The sequence below is a fragment of the Ahaetulla prasina genome, chromosome 4, assembly GCF_028640845.1.
Source record: "Ahaetulla prasina isolate Xishuangbanna chromosome 4, ASM2864084v1, whole genome shotgun sequence".
NCBI lineage: Eukaryota > Metazoa > Chordata > Lepidosauria > Squamata > Colubridae > Ahaetulla > Ahaetulla prasina.
In genome coordinates, this window is record NC_080542.1 from 41,609,706 (window position 1) to 41,632,612 (window position 22,907).

The 22,907-nt window shown below is 35.7% G+C and overlaps 2 protein-coding genes across 3 annotated transcripts in view; one reads left to right on the forward strand and one right to left on the reverse strand.

Moving 5' to 3' along the window:
* SMARCD2 (SWI/SNF related, matrix associated, actin dependent regulator of chromatin, subfamily d, member 2) overlaps nt 1-16,218 on the reverse strand; it is a 46,487-nt gene extending 30,269 nt beyond the window's left edge. Inside the window, exon 1 of the mRNA XM_058183346.1 lies at nt 15,883-16,218. Within this exon, the coding sequence (XP_058039329.1) occupies nt 15,883-16,065 (183 nt within the window). The 5' untranslated portion in view covers nt 16,066-16,218. The remainder of the gene's footprint in view (nt 1-15,882) is intronic.
* A 73-nt stretch (nt 16,219-16,291) lies between these two features.
* LOC131198559 (zinc finger protein 135-like) overlaps nt 16,292-22,907 on the forward strand; it is a 47,732-nt gene continuing 41,116 nt past the window's right edge. The window contains exon 1 of one of the 2 annotated variants that reach the window (XM_058183339.1): nt 16,292-16,368. The gene's annotated coding sequence lies outside the window, so the exon portion shown is untranslated. Of the gene's footprint in view, nt 16,435-22,907 lie in introns of both variants that reach the window. The other variant, XM_058183340.1, reaches the window with a different exon arrangement.

Below are 22,907 nucleotides of genomic sequence, written 5' to 3' on the forward strand. Positions count from 1 at the left end.
TTTTAAATTTTAATTGTGGGTTTTAAATTCCTGTCATTTTTATGGGGTGTAATGGTATTTTAAATTCTCTGGCATATCAAATCAGTTTTTAAGGGTTGTTTTAATTATGGTGTATGTTTCTGTTTGTATTTTATTGGCCTGTTCACCGCCCTGAGTCCTTCGGGAGAAGGGCGGTATACAAATAAAAATATTATTATTATTATTATTATTATTATTATTATTATTATTATTATTATTATTATTATTATTATTATTATTATTATTATTATTATTAGGTCAGGGAGCTATAGATAGTAATAGATGCACTATGCAAATAGCTTACACTACTTTCTTGAAATTCCTTTGTCCCCAATTTCTCTGCTGGTAAAGGGCAGTAGGGAGAGGGGGGAAACAAGTAATTTCTCTCGGCAATCTCTCCTTTGCCTGACCCGTTCCTGCTGCTGTCATAATCACACCACTCTCAATGTGCAGAAGAGATGCTTACTCTCTTGAAATCTCTGTCTCTCCAATCTCTCCGCTCTGGGGAAACAGAGGGGGTGTATAGAAAGAAAGGGAGCAATTTCTGCAGGCAATCTCTCCTTTGCCTGACCCTTCCTACCCCATCCTCCTGTCTTAGAGCAAAGAAATTGGAGAAGGATACTTGAAAAGCAATACAATTGTAATGGCAGCAAGAAAGAATCAGGCAAAAGGCAATTTCAATACTTTAAGCTATCTAAATAATAGAAATATTAATAGTCTCCAATTACATCATATAAACATTACTGTACTGAATCAATATAATGTATCAAGTTCTATAACAATATATTACAGTTAAAAAAAGATTCCAACATATGCTTTTATAAAAGTAAAAAAATAATAATCAAATAATCCCTGGAAGTAAGACTGCTTTCCATGCTAAGCCAAAAGATAACAATTGAATGCACATTAAAAGTTTGAGCTTTTACAGTTTTTTCAAAGAAATATGAAGAATTTATGTATTTCTCTAATGGAATCTGCAACATCTTCACAAAATTATAATCCTAAAGTAATTGTGATAGCTAAACAAGTTTAGGACAGTTATATAGGCATGCCTAGAATGAGCAACAGGGCTGGCAGGAATGGATTTTTTCCCCTTTGGTGTGTATTTCAGATTCTGAAACAATAATATCAAAACTATTGACATGAGGCGGCTTGTCAATTCATAAAATGGCTACCAATGTGGATATAGCCATCCATCCAAAATTCATTTATCAGAAAGTAAACTGGATATGGTACAATTTACTACTGTAGCTCCCAGATAACCATTCTAGTCACATGTTACCTCAATCCTATGACCGAAGACAACACACGATAAAGTATTGTAATGTACTTGTTTGGTACTGTTGCCAAATGTAACCACATGCATTGTATATTACTAATATTACTAATAAATGCAGAGTGTTAACATTTAGGAGACATCTCCTATCACTGTTTTGCCAGAAGCCTTATACTTAATAAAACTTTGAAGAAGAATCATAACAACACAATCCTGAGTTAAATGATAACCTCTCTGAAGTTTTGCTTCTGACTACATCTCTTTCCTGTACCAAGAAAAATGACTTTTTAGTTAACTTGATTGCCAGTCTGAAAGCAAAGCTGACCCTATTACCCTGCTTTCCACAGCCTGTTGCCAGTCATGTTAAACTACAGTTCTTTCAGTTGTGAGTCACCTAGGTAAAAAATGCCAAGCTATTTAGGAATCACAATTACACAATTACAGCTAATATATCAAATGATCACCAGGTTAGGGAAGGGCAGCCTAACCCTCCAGATCTTGATCTTGATTGCAGAAAATATGACTTCTGTAACAGAATCATCAGTGCTTGGAACACTTTACCTGACTCTGCGGTCTCTTCTCAAAATCCCCAAAGCTTTAACCCAAAAACTGTCTACTATTGACCTTACCCCATTCCTAAGAGGTCTGTAAGGGGTGTGCATAAGAGCACAAATGTGCCTACCGTTCCTGTCCTATTGTTTCCTTTCATTATATCCAATTAATATAGATATTACATACTTATGCTTATATATATGCTTATATATTATATAGTTATTTTCATGCTTATGCTTATATATACTGTTGTGACAAAATAAATAAATAAAATAAAATAAAAAATCTAAAAGGACCAGCCTAACCCTCCAGATAAATGTATTAGAGGCACAAGGGTAGAAAACCTATTGATGCATCAATACAATGCATAATTTGAAGATGTTAACTCGCCATAAAAACTCCCTAGCTTGCTTTGATTGAATAAAAGTAAAACATATGCTTAACAATGGATTGTATGGCTCGGTAACTATGAAACTAAAGTTCCTCCATTCAATTTCAAGCCATACATGGCAAAAAAAAAAAGAAGCAGCATATTTTTATTTTCTTGAATTGCACCAAAAACAGCCTTCCTCCCTATCTCGAACTCTTATGTGCACACTTTCCATTACCCTGAGGACAGGAACATGGAACTGAAACCAAAGTTAGAAGATGACAGGGACAACCTCACCCTATTTTAAAATGAGATAGTCATACTTGCACAATAGAGACTTTAAAGGTTTCAGTTGCCTATGTGCTCTTAAGAAAAGGCACATGGAGCTGGTGGCACAATTCAAGTGCTGTAGTGCATTTAGATATACACACATTTCAAATAAAGAGACTATGCTATATTAAAATTCAGCAACTGTAAAATTAATTAATGGGCAATCTTCCCATTTATAATGTGACAAAGAATATGAATAAATAAGACTACTAAATCAAAGGAAAGGTAAACTAATGTAACGATTTAATCCATAATTAATATAAGTACTACCGGTAATTTTCTTTTAATGTTTTCTTCTGTTATTCACAACATCTCTGATATAAATTATATGGAAATAATATAACCAATTTGATTGGTAATCATGACATCTTTCTCCATCACTAAATCTTCTGAGAATGAATGCCAAGTTTAAATATGTGCTGAACAAAGTTATTCTTTTTATCTATCCTGGATTTTCCACCATTCAATTTGATCACAGATTTCAATATTATGAGAATGAAAAGCTTTTCTCCAGCTACTTAATAAATTGTAGTATTTTGAAAGTAACACTAGATTGTCAACTTATATACTGCTTCATAGAACTTTACAGCCCTCTCTAAGCTGTTAACAGACTCAGCATATTGCCCCCAACAATCTGGAACAGCGGTCACGAACGGGTGATCCATGAACCACTGGTGGTCCGTGAGAAAATTTTGGTGGTCCGCAGAAAAATTATTCACATTTTTATATTGCACTAAATACTATTTATCTTTTAAAAAATTAATATTAATGGTCCACAAGATTTAAAATTATGAAATTAGTGGTCCCTGAGATTCGAAAGGTTGGCGACCCCGATCTGGAATGAAAAACTTCTCTCCAGCTAACTTAATAAATTGTAATATTATGAGAACGGAAAACTTCTCCACAGCTGTTTAATAAATTATTTCACTCTCACATTACAATCTCTGATCAAATTGAATATCATATATAGCAATGTAATTCTTGATCATAAATCATTCTTCTGCTCTCCAATTTACTATTTTTCTTAACATCAAAGACTTATAATCTTGTAAACATTCTCCACAGTGCTTCTGCTTATTTTGATTTACTTTCTCTAAGTACTTGTGAATTTTGCAATAGCCTTTTTAATGTGTACTTAGTCTAAGGTTGGCCATGTCATAACTTATATAACAGTTTTATTATATTGGCAAAAAGTACCTGTGATCCTTTCCTAGTGATGATCAGTGGTGGTTTCACTTACCTTTGCTACTGGTTTGCACGCACGCACCAGTTCTGTGCATGCCCAGCAACTTCTGCGCATGCACAGAGCATTTTTGATGATGTCTGGGCGGGTGGGCAGTGCCTCCCGCCGCTGCTACCGGTTCTCCCGACCGGGGTGAACTGGTAGCAACCCACCACTGCTAGTGATACATACTGTAAATGCCTTTTTCGAACAGCTGCAATCCTACAAAGATTACTTTCCTGATCAACCACATTGCTATTGCATATCTTATCAGGGTGCAAATTCTCTATTCCAATTCACTTCTCTATTTTAGTGTAGATAATATAGATAAACACACACACATACACAATTCCTCAGAAGGGAGAATTTTATTCCATTACTAGAATCCTTTATGAAGAAAGGTTGCACTGCCAACATTTACTCTCTGCATGAATTGTTAAAAGATGCATTTCTGACTTAACTGGATAACCTAGCTACTCCTTTGTTGGATAGAGAACTGGCTGAGTAGCTCTGACATTTTTCACTCCACTTTCAATTTATTTATGTTCTGGGGTAATTTATGAAATACTTAAGAGGCACTTGTTGGAGTATGTGCACACACATGCCTACGTCCTTGAATCTGCTTTGGAATACATTTCCCATGTCTCTCCCTGTATAATCTAAAAGATGTTCTTTTTGCCAAGTGGTTAATATAGCTGCCAAAGCAACCAAGCCAGCAGGGCAACATTTTACTTTCCCCCAACAGGCCCAGGCACTGTCTCTAGTATGATGCCACTCCCATACAAAACACAAGCAAAAGGATTAGGCAACACTATACAAGTTCAACAGAGAAATAACTGCCCAGAGCACTTAATTATAAAAGAAGAGAAAAATCAAAGGAGTTGAGAAAAGATGGAAGAACTGGCACATAGAAACAAACTGAATGAAATCAATATATTGACGCATAGGTAAAATCCACTGATTGGTGACTACATGGACAGCTCCATGAAGTTCTCTTGACAGAAATGTGAAAATGTTTAACCATTGACCTATTCAAAGAGTCTTATAAATTCTCAATCTTGTCTACAACCCTAGTTTCCTGGTTTTTTTCCAATCCAATTACTATCTATGTCCAGCCCTACCTATCTTTTTTCATTGAGCTACTTGATCGAGCTACACTTTTAAATTCAGCAGTCCATTCCTTCTATCTTCAATATGCACAGCAGAGAGAGTACTGAGCCCTGAAAAAGTCTAGATAATTAATTTATTCAATGGCTCTTTGATCCTGCAGCAAGATCACCTTCTCAACCACCTCCACTCAATATAAATAAAACATTAAACACAAAGCAACACAAATCTCTTAATAACCTTATCACAATATCACATATCATCGCAATATATAGTGGGTTCTACTAACGTTCTGGATCAGCACCTGAGGGAAAAATCAAGTCTTCAAGGCCTACCAGAAGATTAACAGGGTCAGGATTATCTTAAATCTCAGGGGAGATTAAGAGATTCCATTGGGCAGCAGAGAAGACACAGCTCTTGGGTCTTACTAAATGATACTGCCTCTCAGAAGGCATACAGAGCATGCCCACTCTAGCATATTCACTTGCCACAAAATTGGTTTCTTATAATGATACCTAGAAAAAGGTTTTACTAGCAAGATAATTATAAAGAGTCTTCTTTGAAGAACTTGCATGGCTATGTTCTTTAATGAAAATTGTATCTATTACCCAGTCCTTTCTTTTCTCCTTAATTATTTTTTACATTCTCTGGTTCAATGTTGGCTTTGGCTGCAATTGATCTCAGAAGTTGGTAGGAAAAGTATGAGGTAAACCTCCTCCACTGTATACCTACCTCCTGTCCTTCAGCGCTTGTGCCATGCCAGCCATTCTAACATCCTCCCTGACCTGTGGTACATTCTCACCAATATGAACCACAATCATGCATACAATACCTGACCCATGTCCCCCGCACATCATTCCTCTAAGCCTTCCTCTCCCCAACTGCAGCTCTCACATACCCTCTCACATTGTCATGCACCCTTGCTGACCCATGCCAAAATCTTGAATATTTTCCCCTTCTTACGTCGCAATCTTCCTGATCCTCTCATGTACTTTCTCCAACACTTCTTGCACCTCATGCACCTTTCCTCACCTGCACCACACCCTCCCCAACCCTCCCCACATCTCTCTTTGAGACAATGGGCTTTTATCTTATGCTGTGAGTGTTCCAGGCAATATTCTCTTATCCCTATGATTATACTTTTAACAAAAGTTACATTTAACTGCTTGTTATTATTCCAATCCCCACATTTCTCTTGAGAGCAGTATTAGTTACATACTCACCTGAAGCATATATTTCTTGCCCCAAGAGGAATATTCATGTCAGACCAGTAGAAATAAATTGCCACCATTTTTTCTCGAAGGCATTAGAAAAACACCTGTTGTCTAATTAACTCCTTGTATTCTCACAGAACAAGGGATATGATTTCAAATTAAAATATCAAGATTCACATCTATTAACATTCAACTAGAGAAGACAATATATGTATATGTGTTTTTGTATTTTTTAATGTACTTTTTAAAATGTTTTGTCTGGTTTTGTTTTGTCTTTGTAAAACATTTTTTGAAGTTTGTATTTTAATTTTTGGAATAAAATAACATTTAATAATATAAAAGAGATTCACAAACTAAACCAGGTAAAAGCAAGCACAAAATAAGAAACTAATCTTAACTTTCCACAAAAGTGCATTCCTACCTCTAGCTTTTTCTTTTCTTTTCGGCAATATAATTTGAAAAGTTATTTTGTTGTTGCCATGTTTAAATAATCAGAAGCGAATAAGGCTGACCTGTATACATACATGTGTTTAAAACTGTATTTTTTAAAAATTAAACTAAGATAAAAATGAAGGTAAATTAATATAAAGTAAGAAAAAGCTAAAATAGAAAAAAATCAAAGACAAAGCTAAAAAAATATAAAACAGGACACTAGGACAATTAAAAGAAAAATACAAAAGAAAGAATAAAACTGCAAAGTACGAGTAGTTCCAATCTTTTTTACAACAGTTGAAAGTACAATTATAAGTTTATCTCTTACTTTATGATTACATTACTTTCTTACTATAATATATCCTGTCTAATCATCAAAACCATCAATCATTAAGTTAATTTCTTTTCTACTTTACACAAAAAGTCTAATAAGGGGGTTCCAGTCAGCAAAGAATGTATATATTCTTTTCTCTGATCAAAGAAATCGATTTAGCCATCTCAGCAAATTCCACCATTCTCATCAACTATTCCTCCATAGTGGATAATGCCAAATTTTTATTACCTTGTACATTGAATAATCATGGTAAAGTTATTATGTATAAAAACAAAGTTCCATGACTTTTCCCCAACTGTTGGTCCATTAACCCCAAAAGAAGAAACTCTGGTCAAAATTGTAATTAATTTTTAAAACCATCTGAATCAGTGTATGTATCTGAATCCAGAATTTTCTAACTTGTTTTATATGTCCACCAAACATGAAAAATTATATTTTCTCCTTCGTATTTTCAACATAAATTTGGAAGTGCTGTTTATATGTCACCAATATCTCTGATGATATACTAATAATATACTAATGGTACATTATTTTATAAAAAATATTTTTGAAGATTATAATATGGTGTAAATTTCAATCCTTTCAGTTACATATGTGCCATTGCTCTATCTACATATTATAACCAACATATTAGCCTACTAATATGCATTCTTTCACTTGTTTTTCTGATTTAAATTTCAATAACAATTTTTATATTTTAGCAATTACCTGTTCACCGTTGGTACACAATTCTGTTTCAAACTGAATCTTACAATGTTCAAAACCATACACTTTTGCCTATTTTAAATATTCTAATAATTGTAAATCAGACAACCATTGACAAATATATCCGTCTGCCACCAATTCATCTCTTGATTTTATTTTATATTTTCCTTGACAAATCAGCCATTTTGTATTTGCTTATTATGTCTCATCTACAAAATGCTTTTTTTGTTCTGAGATCCACAAATACGTTTTTTGGCAAAACTGAGGTTGATATCTATTCCGTATTCTCAACATGGCACGTCCAACATAATGATTTTTAAAATCCATATGAAGCCTGACTTTAAACCTTGGTTTAATCTTTTTATACCTTCAGAAACTTCCTTTATTATTATAAGTCTACTCATAATCAGTATCTGTTCCTCAGTAATCCATGTAAATTTTGTTGCTTTAGATAGATATTCATCTATTTTCTATAGACAGATGTCACATCCTTTAGTAATAATATTGATAAAATGATTTTTATATGGCCACATCCATTAGGAGCCATGGTGGCACAGTGGTCAGAATGCAGTACTGCAAGCTACTTCTGATGCCTGCTGGCTGCCTGCAATTTGACAGTTCGAATCTCACCAGGCTCAAGGTTGACTCAGCCTTCCATCCTTCCGAAGTCGGTAAAATGAAGACCCAGATTGCTTGGGGCAATATGCTGACTCTGTAAACTTCTTAGAGAGGGCTGTAAAGCTCTGTGAAGCAGTATATAAGTCTAAGTGCTATTGCTATTAACTTCCCCCCCCCTTTTTATAATTTATATTTTCTGGTAAGGTGATTGCAGATCAGAAGTTTGACTTGGTGTCCGATTTTTGTTGTTTTTATTATTTAACATATTTTGTTTCATATCTTGTTATAGTTTTTATGTTGTTTTACATATAAATGTTTTAAACTGATAGATAAATAAAATAACTGCCAAATATCTCTCTGAGCCACTGACATCAGAAACGTTTGGCTGATGACAACATAAGTGAATCAGCATTTACTTGCCAGTGACAATTTTCCCTTTAGGGTTTTACAACATTTCTAGATACAACTAGAAAACCAACGAGAGAAAACAAATATAAAGTAGTAGAGAATACTTGACTTTAAGGAGATGTTCTGATAAAAATATTTGTATATGATATAAAATATTTGGCTCAGGAATAAAACATGTCAATATTATCTTACCAGCTAAATACACCTGCACCAATTCATCTTCTAATATCATGTTAATAGAAACAAGTTTTAGAACTGGAAGAGTTCCACTTTAATTTTTTTTTAAAGTTCTCATTACAGTAATATACAACTTTTTGCTAAACTAAAATGGTCCCACAAACATCTGTATTCTCTATTCTCTATTCTCTATTCTCAAATAATCCACACTTCTATCACACACATGCAATATAACATCTGGCTCTCATCCTAACACAATGTTAACCTTTCCTGAAAAAATCCAAATTTAATAAATATACTATTCTGTATACCTAACTATTAAAGCAAATTTATAGGTGAAATGATTGACATTAATATGACTGTTCATTAAACTGCTGATATCTAAAATTAGTCAACTTTTATCAAACACGATGAAACAAGAGTAATGCACTTCACAATTACTCAATTAGTGGGATAATGATTCCTAAATTGGCTCTAACACAAATATTTATAAATATTGCACTGAAAATCTCCTTAAACAGGATTTTTCCTTCCTCACAAATTTGAGATATTCCTCCATACATTTTATCTAAAAGAATATGTTTTTGTTCTAACAATATTGTTTTTGCTGTAAGTAAATATAATTGATGCAGTAATTTATTGCACTCATACAATTAACTTTTTTTTTAATCTAGAATAACAGCCTGAGAAGAATAACCATTAGAGGTTAGCTAAGTGATGTTCAGTTTGAAAGCTTCCACATCCCTAAACAGTAATGAACCAAATCACTGAACCAAATTGTGTGTTTTATCTAATAAGTATTTGAAGTCAGGTACAAACATCTTCACATTTCTGACAAAATAAGAAAAAAGAAGAAATGTTAATGTTCTTTATTAACTCAGCTTTTTAGCTAAAATGCAAAACGTAAGAGTCAATATCAGAGGCTTGTATAAAACCACCCAGCAGGTTCATCATTGCTAAACCTGCCGCATTTGGCTGCTGCTGTTTCCTGCTTCCTCACTGCAGAACCACCAAGGGAAGTGAAGGGACGTGCAGGGGTACAGCCACTCTTACTGCTAAAACATTCGTGTTTCCTTCATCTGCAGAACAAAACAAACGCTCCTCACTTGTGGGATATCTATCATTCATAACTTGTACATCTTCCAGAGAATACTATAAAACAATACTATAAAAAATACTTTGCAATGCCATTAGCATGAAGAAAGAGTGTGAAGCATACTAGAACATAAGGTATTTTATCACTAATTTTTTCTCTAGCTCTATCAACAACAATAGAATTGGATTATCAAACATCCCATTCTATTTTCAAAATGCAAGAACTCATTAAATGATTACATATCTTGAAATTGGTCACATTTTCCTGATAATTTTTTAAAAGATCTGTATCCTAGGATGCAGGTAAGAACCATTTATGATTGATTATTTGTCTGTATTCCCAAAATACATACTAGCAGGCATCCAAATTCTGGAGTTCCTTCAAATTCTCAGCTCAACAGTCAACAGGATGCTTCAGAAAAAACCCTAACATTGTATATATTGTTACAATGCTCTTTTTTAATCCAAAGTTGAAACCCAGCAAACTCTTTTTTGGTTCAAGAGACCTTGAACCAAAAAAGATAATTTCACTTCTAACAACACTGTGTCAAAAATCAAATACACAAGGTCTGTGCAGTTTAAATTATGTTTAAAAGATGTGAAGTAGTTTAAATTTCCACTGGCTGGAAATTCTCTTCTCTCCTCTCCTCTTCTCTTTTTCTCTCTAATAGGATTGCTAATTTAGAAACATCTCCATCCACTACTTTTAATTAACCACAGCTTGTCAAATTATCCAACATTTACACAGGAATGGTATATTTCACATTAAGCTATGAGTTGTTTAATCATTGTTTACTAAATAAATCACATTACATACACATCAAGTCACTTACATTATGACTTTACATACTATAGGAACCAGGCCTATGATTTATCATACCATATTTTACAAAAAGTAGTTCAATTACTGTATTTTCCCAAAAATAAGATGGGTCTTATTTTCTTTTGATTCCCCCCCCCCAATAAGGGCTTGGCCTTAATATCGGGGGGTCTTATTATTTTGGGAGTGCAGGAAGCGGCAAGCATGGGACTGGATGTCCCGCCGCTACCATTGCCTCTCTGTTCTTCGTGCCAGCCGAGCAGCCCAACACATCCCACACCACCCCAATGGCAACAGCTGCTTCACTGCCCTGTTATCTCTTTATCGAGGGGGGTGGCAGGTGGGGTGGGAGAGAAGCAAGACGCATGGAAGGAGACGTGGCTCCCTTTGCCGTCTATTCTCCGCTCCTTGCCGGGCATGGCAGGGCTCCCGCCCCTTGCTCAGCCACCAGCCCCCTTTAGGGATGCAATTTGGAGATGGCAGGTGGGGCAGGCGAGAAGCGGGACACAGGTCTTTCTTTTCAAGCTCCATCACTCTTCTCGCCATTGTGTTCAGGGAAACACGCTGTAAAAGAAAATCTTCTCACGAGTTCAATCAAACTTCTCAAACTCGACATGCACTTAGTGCATGTCTTCTCGACATGCACTTAGTGTCTTAAAGAAATGCATCTGTCCCCAGGATTGAATTTCCTCTCAATCTTAGGAAAATATGTGTTTAATTTAAAGCATTCCCAATGGATGTTATGTGCATGCCCACATGAGCAACAATTATTAGTACTATGCAGAGATTAATCCAAGTCTTTACACAGCTGTAACAAAATTATTTTTATATTTGAAAAAGAACAAAGATATTAATTTAATTGGTTAATTACAAATGTTTTAATTTTTCTATATGTTGACATATCTTTGTAAGTCTTATAGAATTAACTAAGCTTAAGTTGTACTATATAGTACTTATGAATTTATATCTTTAATTCCAATAGAAATAAGCATAAGTTTTCCACAAACTTATTTTCAAACCATTTTCTTTTTGCTAACTTTACCAAGAAAGACAGATGAAGCTTACAGGCATTTCCTACATTCTTTTACTATACTTACATTAAGCATGTTCTTTATCAAGAGTATATTGGAATAATTTGGCCTACAATAATGATGCATTATTTTGCTGCCATGTTTAAAAAATGTTACAGAAATATTTTTGTTTCTTTTTTCTATTCCATATTTTTCTTTAGATTAAAACTTATTTTAACCTAAAACCTATTCATTTCGGAAGAATGTTGAGCACTATGCATATATTACTAATGTTTAAAATAAAGATATATTCTTTAAAAAGATTTTAAATTAATAGTCATGGAAATCAAACCACCACCACTCTGTTGTTGTTTTCTAAAAAGACATACCACCTAGCCAATGTCTTGGGTGAAGAATTAGGATAGAAAGGTAGCATGGCATTATGGCAATTTCACCTGAATAGAAAGATGTCATACTTTCGATAATCTAAATTTATCTAAATGTTGAAGAGGTAAATTGTGCAAAAAAAATTTCAAACGTATGTATGAAAATAATTTACACAATATGGGCAAAAATGTGGTAGGGTAAATGTTAATTTATACTAAAATTTTAATTTGCTAAATTCAATTTGGTCTTCCTAGATTATAAGAGTGACAGCATGTTCACCTTAAACATGTTTTAACGGTTTAATATGAGGCCAACTCGTAGGCTTTTCCAAAAGCACTTGTTGTATGCTCTAATGGAATCTATGACAGAAGTCAAATTCACAATCTATTTTTTTTAAAGCTGAAGAATATAATATCTTTAAATGAACATTTCTGGGATATTATAAATATTGATAAAAGAACCACAATTTTCAGTAATGCCCAGTCAATAGCTTCATGTTTTTAAAAGTGTTTAAATTATATCAGTAGATTTGACATTTGAGTTGATTTATCAAAAAATGTATTTACAATGCATTGGATTCCCTAAAGAATATGCTTGAAAAGAAAGGTATGAGGTTTTGTTTGATGAAAGTGTTCATTGATCCATATAACATGGTCCTGCCATCATTTGGTACTTTTCGGGAGTGGCATTTTAGATTTATGGGGAAATTTTAAATGTTAAAAATGTTAATGTGATTTCAAATTATACATTAAAGTTTTAGAAACTGTTCAAGAATTATATGTTTTATTGATGCAGCATACATAGCAGGTGGCTAGAAGAATTATACTGAGAAATTGAAATGGTGTATTATTTCAGAAGTTAGGCAATGACTTTTGGATGTATAATCCATTCTGGAAGAAAAAGAACTCTTTACTAAACAAAAGGTGAAACAGTATGTACTATGTTGGCAGATATATTAAGATATCTTACAATAATATTTTGTATTTGATTACATTATAATATCATACAATTAAATATTACAATTAATTAAAATAATACAATTAAACCAGAGACATTTAATAATATAAGGTATGCTGTTGGAGAGTTGAAATATTTGCTATTTCAACTTTTTTTATTTTGTGCGGTATTTTACTACTTTGCCCATTGCTGATTATATTTTTAATACTTTTTTTTAATAGTTTGAAGCCAATCAATGAAAAAGTACACAAAAGTACACAGCAGTGCAATGTTTTGATTTTAAAGGCAAAACTTCTTCAGAGTGTACAAATGTAACACTTATCTTCCTTGTGTGTCTAATCACACTTGGCCAATAAAAAATTCTATTCTATTCTATTCTATTCTATTCTTAAACCAAATGTGTTTTTTCCTAACAAATTCCATAACAAATTGAATCTGGGAAAAGATGGCTGCTTTAAGAAGTTATAGATGGAAGCCACATTCTCCACATGCTCTAAAGCAGTCTTCTGTTTCTGAATTCAAATCACATCCCAACTTTAATATATAAACTACATAATTAAATAAATCTACATTTTGCAAGAAATTCTTAATTATTTGTGTTATGAGTCTAATTCATGCCCCATTAGCTATGTATATATAGTCAACCAGGTGTGTGTAGTCAGGTAAGCACCTTACTTCCCCACTCCTACCCAGGTGTTGCAGCTTACGTCACATGGCAGATATTTTTTAAGTTCCTGTGAAAATTCTAAATGTGAAAATTGTTTAGTTTCATGCTTCAGAAACTATATCGACTTGATGTACATTAATCTTACTTTTTGAAAATTACATATTTAAGACTCACCTGAACTGCAAGATGAGCAGCAAATAAATTTCATAAATAAATAAATAAAAATAAATCATGGAGAAAATCTCTTTTTCCAATCTTGGCATGCCTATGACTAAAAAAGGGAGGAGGGGGCTTAGTCAGATTTTTTAAAAAAAATGTTCTTTGGATATTTTTCAAATCAATATCAGTATTATTTCATTGGTGAATATAAAATATCTCCAATAAATTATTATCCCCCAAAATGTAAGCACTTAAAAGTGTCAGAAATTTCCTTGTGGATATATATTGCAATAATTTAGGGAGTGCACTAACATTGCTTTAAATCACCAGTAGTCTGCAAGCCCTTTTGACATCACTGCTATATTTTCTTTCATTCCTTACATTCAAACTAAAAGTGTAATACTATCTCTGTGCTCAAATACTGCTGAAGACTCAATTCTTCTAATATACAAAGCCTTGTATAATCAAAAATCCCAGAGAATAGGAAAATTCCTTTCCAATCAAATCCACAAGTCAAAATACACTCAAGTTTCATGGAAAATGTTTCAGATCCTTCTTTAAGTAAAATGTTGCTTCCCTTCATATTCTCCATCTTTTAAATATCCCTTAATATCCAACTTCTTAGAGAATTAAAGAAACACCCATGTGATTCTAGCTAAAGTTCCAATTGGGCTGATAGCAAGTGATGTAAAAATTTATTACCTAATGTCTGTCACTATCACAAAATAATATAGAAATGAAGCACAATTTGATTCAAGCAAAATTAAAATAGACATTAAAATAGCATATTGATTAAAAAGATTATGTTCAAGAAAAAAATGGAAAAATTTTTAGCCCTAAGTTTTAGGCAAGGAAGAACTGAGGGGAGAAATCTGCCAAAGACTTCTCAAGGAATGTTATACTACCTTTAAAAACCAAAAATTTGCTTTCTGATTGCAAAACCTTTCAATTCTCACATGATGATGATGATGATGATGACTTCCATCATCACAAAATCACTATAAAGTTGCAATAATACATATACTTATTATGATGGAATAACTTAGTCCATTAAACATAGAAGAAATGTATCCTGAATACCCGTAAACAGTATTACACAAACAGACCTATAATTTGCAGTGCAAACTCCACCTCCTCTTGCCACAACCATAGGCCTAAGACAAACCAGATGGCACATGGAAGCCAATATTTAACTGTCTCTCAATGCCATTAGAACACATCTAATTATTCAGATCTTAAGGCTTCCTCAAAAATGTAAGGAAACATTAAATATTTATTTAAATTAATAGAAATTACCAATATTTGTCAAGGTAAACTGAAAAATAAATCCATACAAATTATACTAGCCTAACGAAATTTCATTTTTTAATTGTTTTAATGTTTTTAAAATTGTTTTAATTGCTGTCATTTTAGAACTGTAAACCACCCAGTGAACCACCTATAGAAATCAAACCAATAAATAAAATATTTACTACCTAATTTATTAGAAATAGAATAATTGTGTAGACTTAGACTGACCATCACAAACTAAGTTGTTTCACCTTTTCCACCCTTCAGCAATTTCTAAAAACCAACCCAAGGAACCGAAATGCTGCTGCATCTGACGTCTCTATTTCCCCCAAATGAAACACAATTCCTTCATCCCACCTAACATATGCGGCTTATTCTCCGTCGAATGTTCAATTTCTTTAAAGTACACTCTTCTCTGGAAAAAAAAATGTCCACAATTTCCCCCCCCCCCAATAGATACTGACGCCCCTGTTACAGCTGCTAGTCTCTTCTTCACGTGTCTCCAAACTGTGACAGCCTCCAAAGTGACTTTTTCTTAATGTGGCGACCTGCACATAACGTGGACTGTAACTCTTCCCGTTCCTACTACGCGGGTGATGGGAATCATAGCTGTAGTGTAAATTCTGTAGAGGACACCAGTCGGGGTCGAGAAACCGCATACATTTTCGACGCCACTGCTTCCGCACTTTTCCCGAACTGACAACACATGCACACGTGCGTGCTTCCCCACTTACTTGGAACTGAGGTCCGTGGCCCATGGGCCGATAGGTAGCAGCCCCAGCAGGACTGGGTCCTCGCAAAAGCCCGCTTCCCGGTGCTGGGACAGCAGGCGAAGGGACGCCCGTTGCCACCGAGACAGACGCCGATGGTCCCTCCGGGGGCGGCGGAGTCAGGGGAAAGCCGCCGCGTCCGGCCATAGGAGCTGTTGGCTGGAGGCAACGGCTGCAGAGAGCTCAAGCGCGTCCGAGAGAAGGAAACAGCGCTGGCTGATAGACGGAGACGGCAGTTCAGTACATGCCACGGACTCCTCCTCTGGGGCCGCCCCCCTCTCAACCGCCTGAGCCCAGCCTGGCCCTGCGGCGGGGAAAGCGGGGGAAGGAGGAGGAGGAGGAGGAGGAGGAGACGAACAAGCGCCTCTCGGGGCGGCGAGAAGAGCCAGAGCCGCCGCTCAGAGGCGCCAAAGAGCAGCCTTGGGAACCGACCTGCGGTGTAGTCACGAGGTGAGGTTCCACGCGCTGTAGCTGCCGCCTCGCCCCGGACCCGGCGCGTGAGATCCTCGCCTGGAGGTTTGCGCGTCAGTGTCCTTCTCCTGGCTCCGGGAGGGGAGGTTTTATTTTTTTTTTCCTTCCCGTGAAATTGGATGAGAAGGGTTGGGGAAAATGTGGAATCAATTTTTTACGTAAGGCATCAATACGGGCGGTATTACACAGGATGCCAATTCTTGAGCCAGCCAAAGAATTTGCTACGAAGAGTTCGTACTTGCGCCTCAGGGGCCCTATTCTGTCTCAGAAAAAAAAAATGTGTTGCTCTGTGCTTTTCATACTCTTGTTAAGCGAAATGGTGCATGAATTATTATTATTCCCTGAATGGTGTCCACTGAGCATCACTGGTTATAAAAAGCAGCAAAGGTCAATCTCATTAATATCTGTAGCATGCACCTTAAGGATTTCAGGTGGTGCTTTGAACCGTGGATTTCTCCATCTTTCAAATGGCCTGAACTTCAGAAAGATAGGGACACTCCACACCTGTGACCTGTGGTTGGTTGTCTTTGCAGGAGGCAAAAGAAGGAGGATAACTTTTCTGGTGCATCAAGCTGGAGTTCAAGGGGGACTTGAACTTAATGAGAGAGCTTCATAATCTGCTGACAGCACTGCTGGAGTAGGAAAACTGATGACAAGTGACTGTGACCAGCAACACCTCAAAATAATCTGGGGGGAGCAGAAAAATTGAATTGGAGTAGGCAGAATGGCACCACCTTCTAGATAGTGTAGGAAGTTAGCACCATCCGTCTCCTAGAAGAATGAAATATTTCAGGAAATATTAAAAAGGCAGAATATATTCCCCTGGATGAGAAATGGAGAAACATGTTTTAGGGACAAAAGCAGCTCCCACCTTCCTGCCTTCCCGCCACCTTTGTCAATGGGCCAGAGGCAGAAACTCATTCCCCCCACCTTTGCCAATGGACCATTATCTGCAACACAATAGGACTGTCTAGCAAAAGAAACTCACCATACAAGGCACCTGGGAAGATTACATCAGCCAGCAAGACTAGCTAAGACCCCCACCCCCTGGGAGTCTGACAACCAATCAGGGTACTTTTCCTGTGCCACAGGAAGTTCAAAGCTTAGGGCATAAAACCAAGGCATGCTCAGCATCTTGTCCTTTTTCTGTTCAGGAACTCAAACTATGTGATCCTATCCACCATCAAACCATCTTTCCAAGCAGTCGCCATGTTTCCAGTGTCTTTTTCTCCACTTGGAACTGAACCCAGATGGACATTTCTTCCAACAATAGAACATAAAGTGCCTTTTCATTAGAAGCAGCAAAAAAGCCTGTGGGTCTTATTGGAGACAGAATCATCAACATCAAGCTGGCAGAACCCAGCTTAGTGTTGATTTAAATCCTTTTTCAGGTTTAAATTGGCTTTCTCTCCCTATCTTCATCCTCCTTCAAAAGATTGCTAAACCCAAGTATATTATTATTTTATTAACCTTGTATATCTTCCAACTTCCAATTTATTTATTAGACTTGTTTGCAGCCCATCTCACCCAGAGATGACTTCTAAGGATTCTGTGCGTCTCACAACTAATCAAAACAAGGAAATTAAAATTAAACCAATTTTTTATAATACGTAAGAAACATACGATTTGGACAGTTGCTACAGAAACCAGTCATCAGACAATACACAGACTGACTCCTCTGCAGTGGGTTGAGCTATATCAACATATGTGGGCAGGCTTTTCAATTTTCTGCCTTCTGTCCTGTTTTGAGTGTTTTTCTTTTTTCAGTAAACAACTTTGCCTTCAGATTAAATATGTGCAATCTTCAGATGCACAGTAAGAAAAGTAGTTTGGATCCAGCATAGGTAGCTATTTAAAAAAACTACAAACTTTTTCTGGGCTTACGTGGCTACCTCCTCAATACCTTTTTAACTCAAAAGCATATTTTCCCTGGACAGCACAGCCTTAGTACCAGCCCAAGAAAAAGTGTGACTTCTTTAAGGAATCCTGAGAGATAGAGCAAGCATATTCACGCTAGATCTGAAACACCTTTTTCCATCAAAGACGTCTGCGGAGAAGTTAACTGTTTCAAAATGATATGTAGAATTGGACAATTGAATCCTTGTCATTTTTTAATGTGTATCTCACATGTTGCACACACATAATGAGCAGGGTTTCAAGTGTGTGATTATATCAATTATTTTGATGTCAGTGACTGCCTCTGTAAATGCCTATGTCTCGTTTTGAATACTATACTCTTGGCTGATGCAAACTGGGGATGCTCTTACAGCTATTGGACATTAAATGCACTAGTGATCTCTATTCCCAGAAGTATCTTTAAGAGCTGGTTGATATTCCAACTGTGTCCTTTCAAAGACACAGGTGATAGACTAACTTTTGTGGTTCATACTGGTACAATGGTTTCTAGACTGGAATGCATTCTGTGTTGGGATAGTCACTCTGTCTAGAGATAGCCTATTTAGGCTAGATACTGTTGGTGATGCTACATCAGGTAGCCTAGATTACAGCAGAGCACCTGAACTTCTATATGGTTTGCCTTTGAGCAGAACATATACCTCCAAATTAGTTATCAAGGCAGGTTCATGGTTCTTCTGAGGACATTTGTGTATGGGGGTATGAGTCCATATTTATTCCTGGCAACTGCTGAACATGTGCCTGCTGCAGTTTTCTTGGCAAGATTTCAGAAGTGTTTTGCCATTGCCTCCACCTTGGGTTGAGGAGGGAGGGAGGGAGAGACAGAGACTAGACTGACTTAGGCAAGACTATTAACTTTCCTGGTTTCTGGCCAGGATCTTAACCATTATCCCACTACTCCAACCATTACACAAAAATGGCTCTCATTTAGGACATGTAATTCTCTAAAAATTAGCTAGGTTACTTGTGTAACCTGGTCAATTACTTGAGATCATCGGAAGAGGACGTGTAAGAAGAGCACAGTACAAATAGAAGAGAGCATACAAAGCTCAAGGTTGGTTTGTGGAGTTCTTGGTGCCTCCTGAGTTTGTTTGTTTACAGACATTTTATTACCTGGCCAGGTAGCTTCAGCGGGTCTGATGACAGCACAGTGCCATCTGGTGGTTACTGATACATAAGCCCGCTCTATGGTAAGGTTAGAATTTTGCAATTGCTCTTCCCAATTTTTTTTTCTTTCAGATCTTTCAGAATGCTAGGATAATTTGTTTTTATTTATTTTTTCCTTCACCTTTTTATTGAGTATACTTTTACATTGTTTTAACTTGCTGATTTTATTACTGCATTTTATATTTTAGAAATCAAGACAGTTGTACAGGAAGTGGTATAACAATTTAAAATGATAAATTATTATTTATTCTCAGGAACAACAACAAATACATGTATGATTTAAAAAATTGTGCTCAAGTGTTATTATAAAATCACCAAAAATACAAATCTGGTATAGGCAAATATATCAGTCAATCGAAATACCTATCTGTATAAACAAAGGCTGAAATAAATCTCTTAAGATCAGCAGCAATACATCAGGAGAATTAGGAGAAGAATACAGAAAGGGAATGCTACAATCAAAAAGCTTTTTCCTTTGTTGCTACATAATCTTCTTAAGACATTTAAAGAAGAGCATCTTAAACCATGAGTAGACTGATACTAAGTTATATGTAACATCACACTATTAATTTTTTATGTATATCTGCAGTGGTTCAGTAACTGGGCTGCACTATACTTTGGATTCAATTCCCCAAAGATGTGTAGGGTTATATAGGACTGACAAACTGGTACCTATCTAGAACTATTTTTAAAGGGCTGTATCCTTTCCTGAGAAATCCAGGAGCAGCTGTATGAATTTGGGAAATGGTGGGACTGCTTTAAGGAATTGCAAGAAAACATTGCATCTGTATTTTTACATGCTCTTAAGCATGTTTGGGGAATCCAAAAGGTCACATGCACAAAAGGAAGGCTGTCATATCAAAGGAAACATGAAATTTAGTTAAAAGACTATGTTTTGGAGACAATTGCCTTTAAGAGAAAAACCCAAACTAGATAGCATCATCATCATCATGTACATTGATAATGTTACCTAGTTGGGTAATGAAACATCTGCAAGAAAACAACCAACCTCAGAGAGCACCAAGGACCCCCTCATAGTTACAGTACCTTTCATCATATGTAATATATAATATCCACATATAGTACCAAATTTGAGAGATTCAATTGCATATTTAATATACATTGCTTTGGGTATGGAATACATTGCTTTGGGTATGGAATACATCCTAGTTATTCTTATGCTAATCTAATAGTCTCATGCTAGATATTTCATTACCATTTTGTATAAGATGATGATTGTGACTAGTGATTTTATTGTACTTCAGGATTTTTCCCTTCTTTGTTAACCTTCTATTATAATCTTCTGAAAGTATTAACACATTAAAATGTACAGATTAAAAACTATGTTATGAAAGAAACATTCCACCCAATATAACGTAGTTTTATTTACAAGTAGTATTCACTTACAACTGTAATTGAACCTGGAATTACAGTCATACGTTGTTATGGTGATAAGATACATCATTTGACTGGAACCAATTTGGATTTTTTGCGGGTTGTTAATGCAACAGTCATTAAATGAATCCATTTTATCCAATGGGGGTAGAAAAAAATGTTGAAACCTGCAATCACATGACTGTGGGATGCTCCAAATGGCTGTAAAGCTGAGCAGTTGGCAGGCACCGAGAATTCAGTCATGTGACTACGGGGTGGTGATGCATCCATTGCAACTTCTAAAATCAGGTTGCTAAATCATATAACAGTTAAATTAGGTTGGTGGTGGTGGGGAGATTTGTCATAACCTAAGCAGCTTTGAAAGTTGAGGATTACCTGTAATATAAATGCAGGAGGTATATGCAGAGGGAAATTAGAAAGACGAAATTACTAATCTCTCTACTTCCCAAAGAACATATCCACACAGACAAAAGTTCCGACACTAGCATCTCTACTAGTTAGCTAAGCCAGTTTAGGATACTCCTGCTGATATATCCAAAATCTCAAGTTGCAAAACATCTAGGCTTCTTTATGATTTAAGATATTGAAGATTCTTGAAACTTGGAGCAAGTTGTTTTTATTTTCTGGAAGTTTCTTGCAATCTGCTTTCTAACAACTTTCTCCTCATTCTCATTGCAGTTGACAAACTGCTTTAATACTTTGATGTCATTCAGTTTGGGAGTACAAGTAGTCCTTGACTTACAACCACAATTAAGGCCAAAATTTCTGTTGCTAAGCAAGACATGTTAATTTTGCCCTATTTTATGACTCTCCTTGCCACAGTTGTTAAAAGAATCACTGCAGTTATTAAGTTAGTAACATGGCTGTTAAGTGAACTTGGTTTCCGCATTGACTTTGCTTGTCAGAAGGTTCGCAATATGATCCCAGGACATTGTAACCGTCCTAATTCTGAGTCAGTTGCCAAGCATCTGAATTTTGACTACATGACCATGATGCAACTGTTCTAAGTGTGAAAAATGATCATGTCATTTTTTTCACTGCTGATGTAACTTTAAACAGTCACTAAATGAACTGTTGTAAGTGAAGGACTTCCTAAAGCCAGTCAACCAGCAGTGGCATTTTTTATTTGGCTTCCCAGCAAAATAAGGACATTGAAGAAAGTATACGAAGGAGACCAGCACCAAATCTAGCTTGATGCTCCCTAATTAGCCAGTTGGAAGGAATAATGATTAGCTTTGGTCTGTTGATTGCTTGCAAGAGTTGTGATATGGAGAACCGTAGACATTTAAGATTGAATCTGTGGTCTCTGGTCTATGACTGTAATAAACTGAATTGAATTGATTGGATCCAATGGATTGGGGTGTGAAAATGGTGACAGTACAGTTTTGCTGTCATATTATTACTCTTTCACCTTATAGGAAATTTATGATTGTTGGTGGCTCTATATAGTCCCAAGTAATAATGTTTGTCTCCCAATATATCCAGTAGAAGAAACTATTTGTAGCTCATGGTTGAACTGTAAGTCTGTGGTGTTTTTTGAACTTGGTTGTTCTATTGCAATTAGGCAACATCATAAATACTCTTGGAACTACTAAGAACAGTCCCACTAATACTGATAGAGAAAACTACTTTTACAATAGTACTCCCTTGTACTATTTATGATGTTGGTTGTTTTCTTGCATATGTTTCATAATCAACTAAGTACAAATTTGGTAATGAAAGGTTTGCAAGAAAAAAACCAAACTCGGAGACCATCAAAGACCCCACAGTCCCAATAGATTATTAATAGGTGACAATAGTGATGCTGTTAAAATAATAATAATAATAATAACAACAGAGTTGGAAAGGACCTTGGAAGCCTTCTAGTCCAACCCCCTGCCCAGGCAGGAAACCCTACACCATCTCAGACAGATGGTTATACAACATTTTCTTTAAAATTTCCAGTGTTGGAACACTCACAACTTCTGCAGGCAAGTCATTCCACTGATTAATTGTTCTAACCATCAGGAAATTTCTCCTTAGTTCTAAGTTGCTTCTTTCCT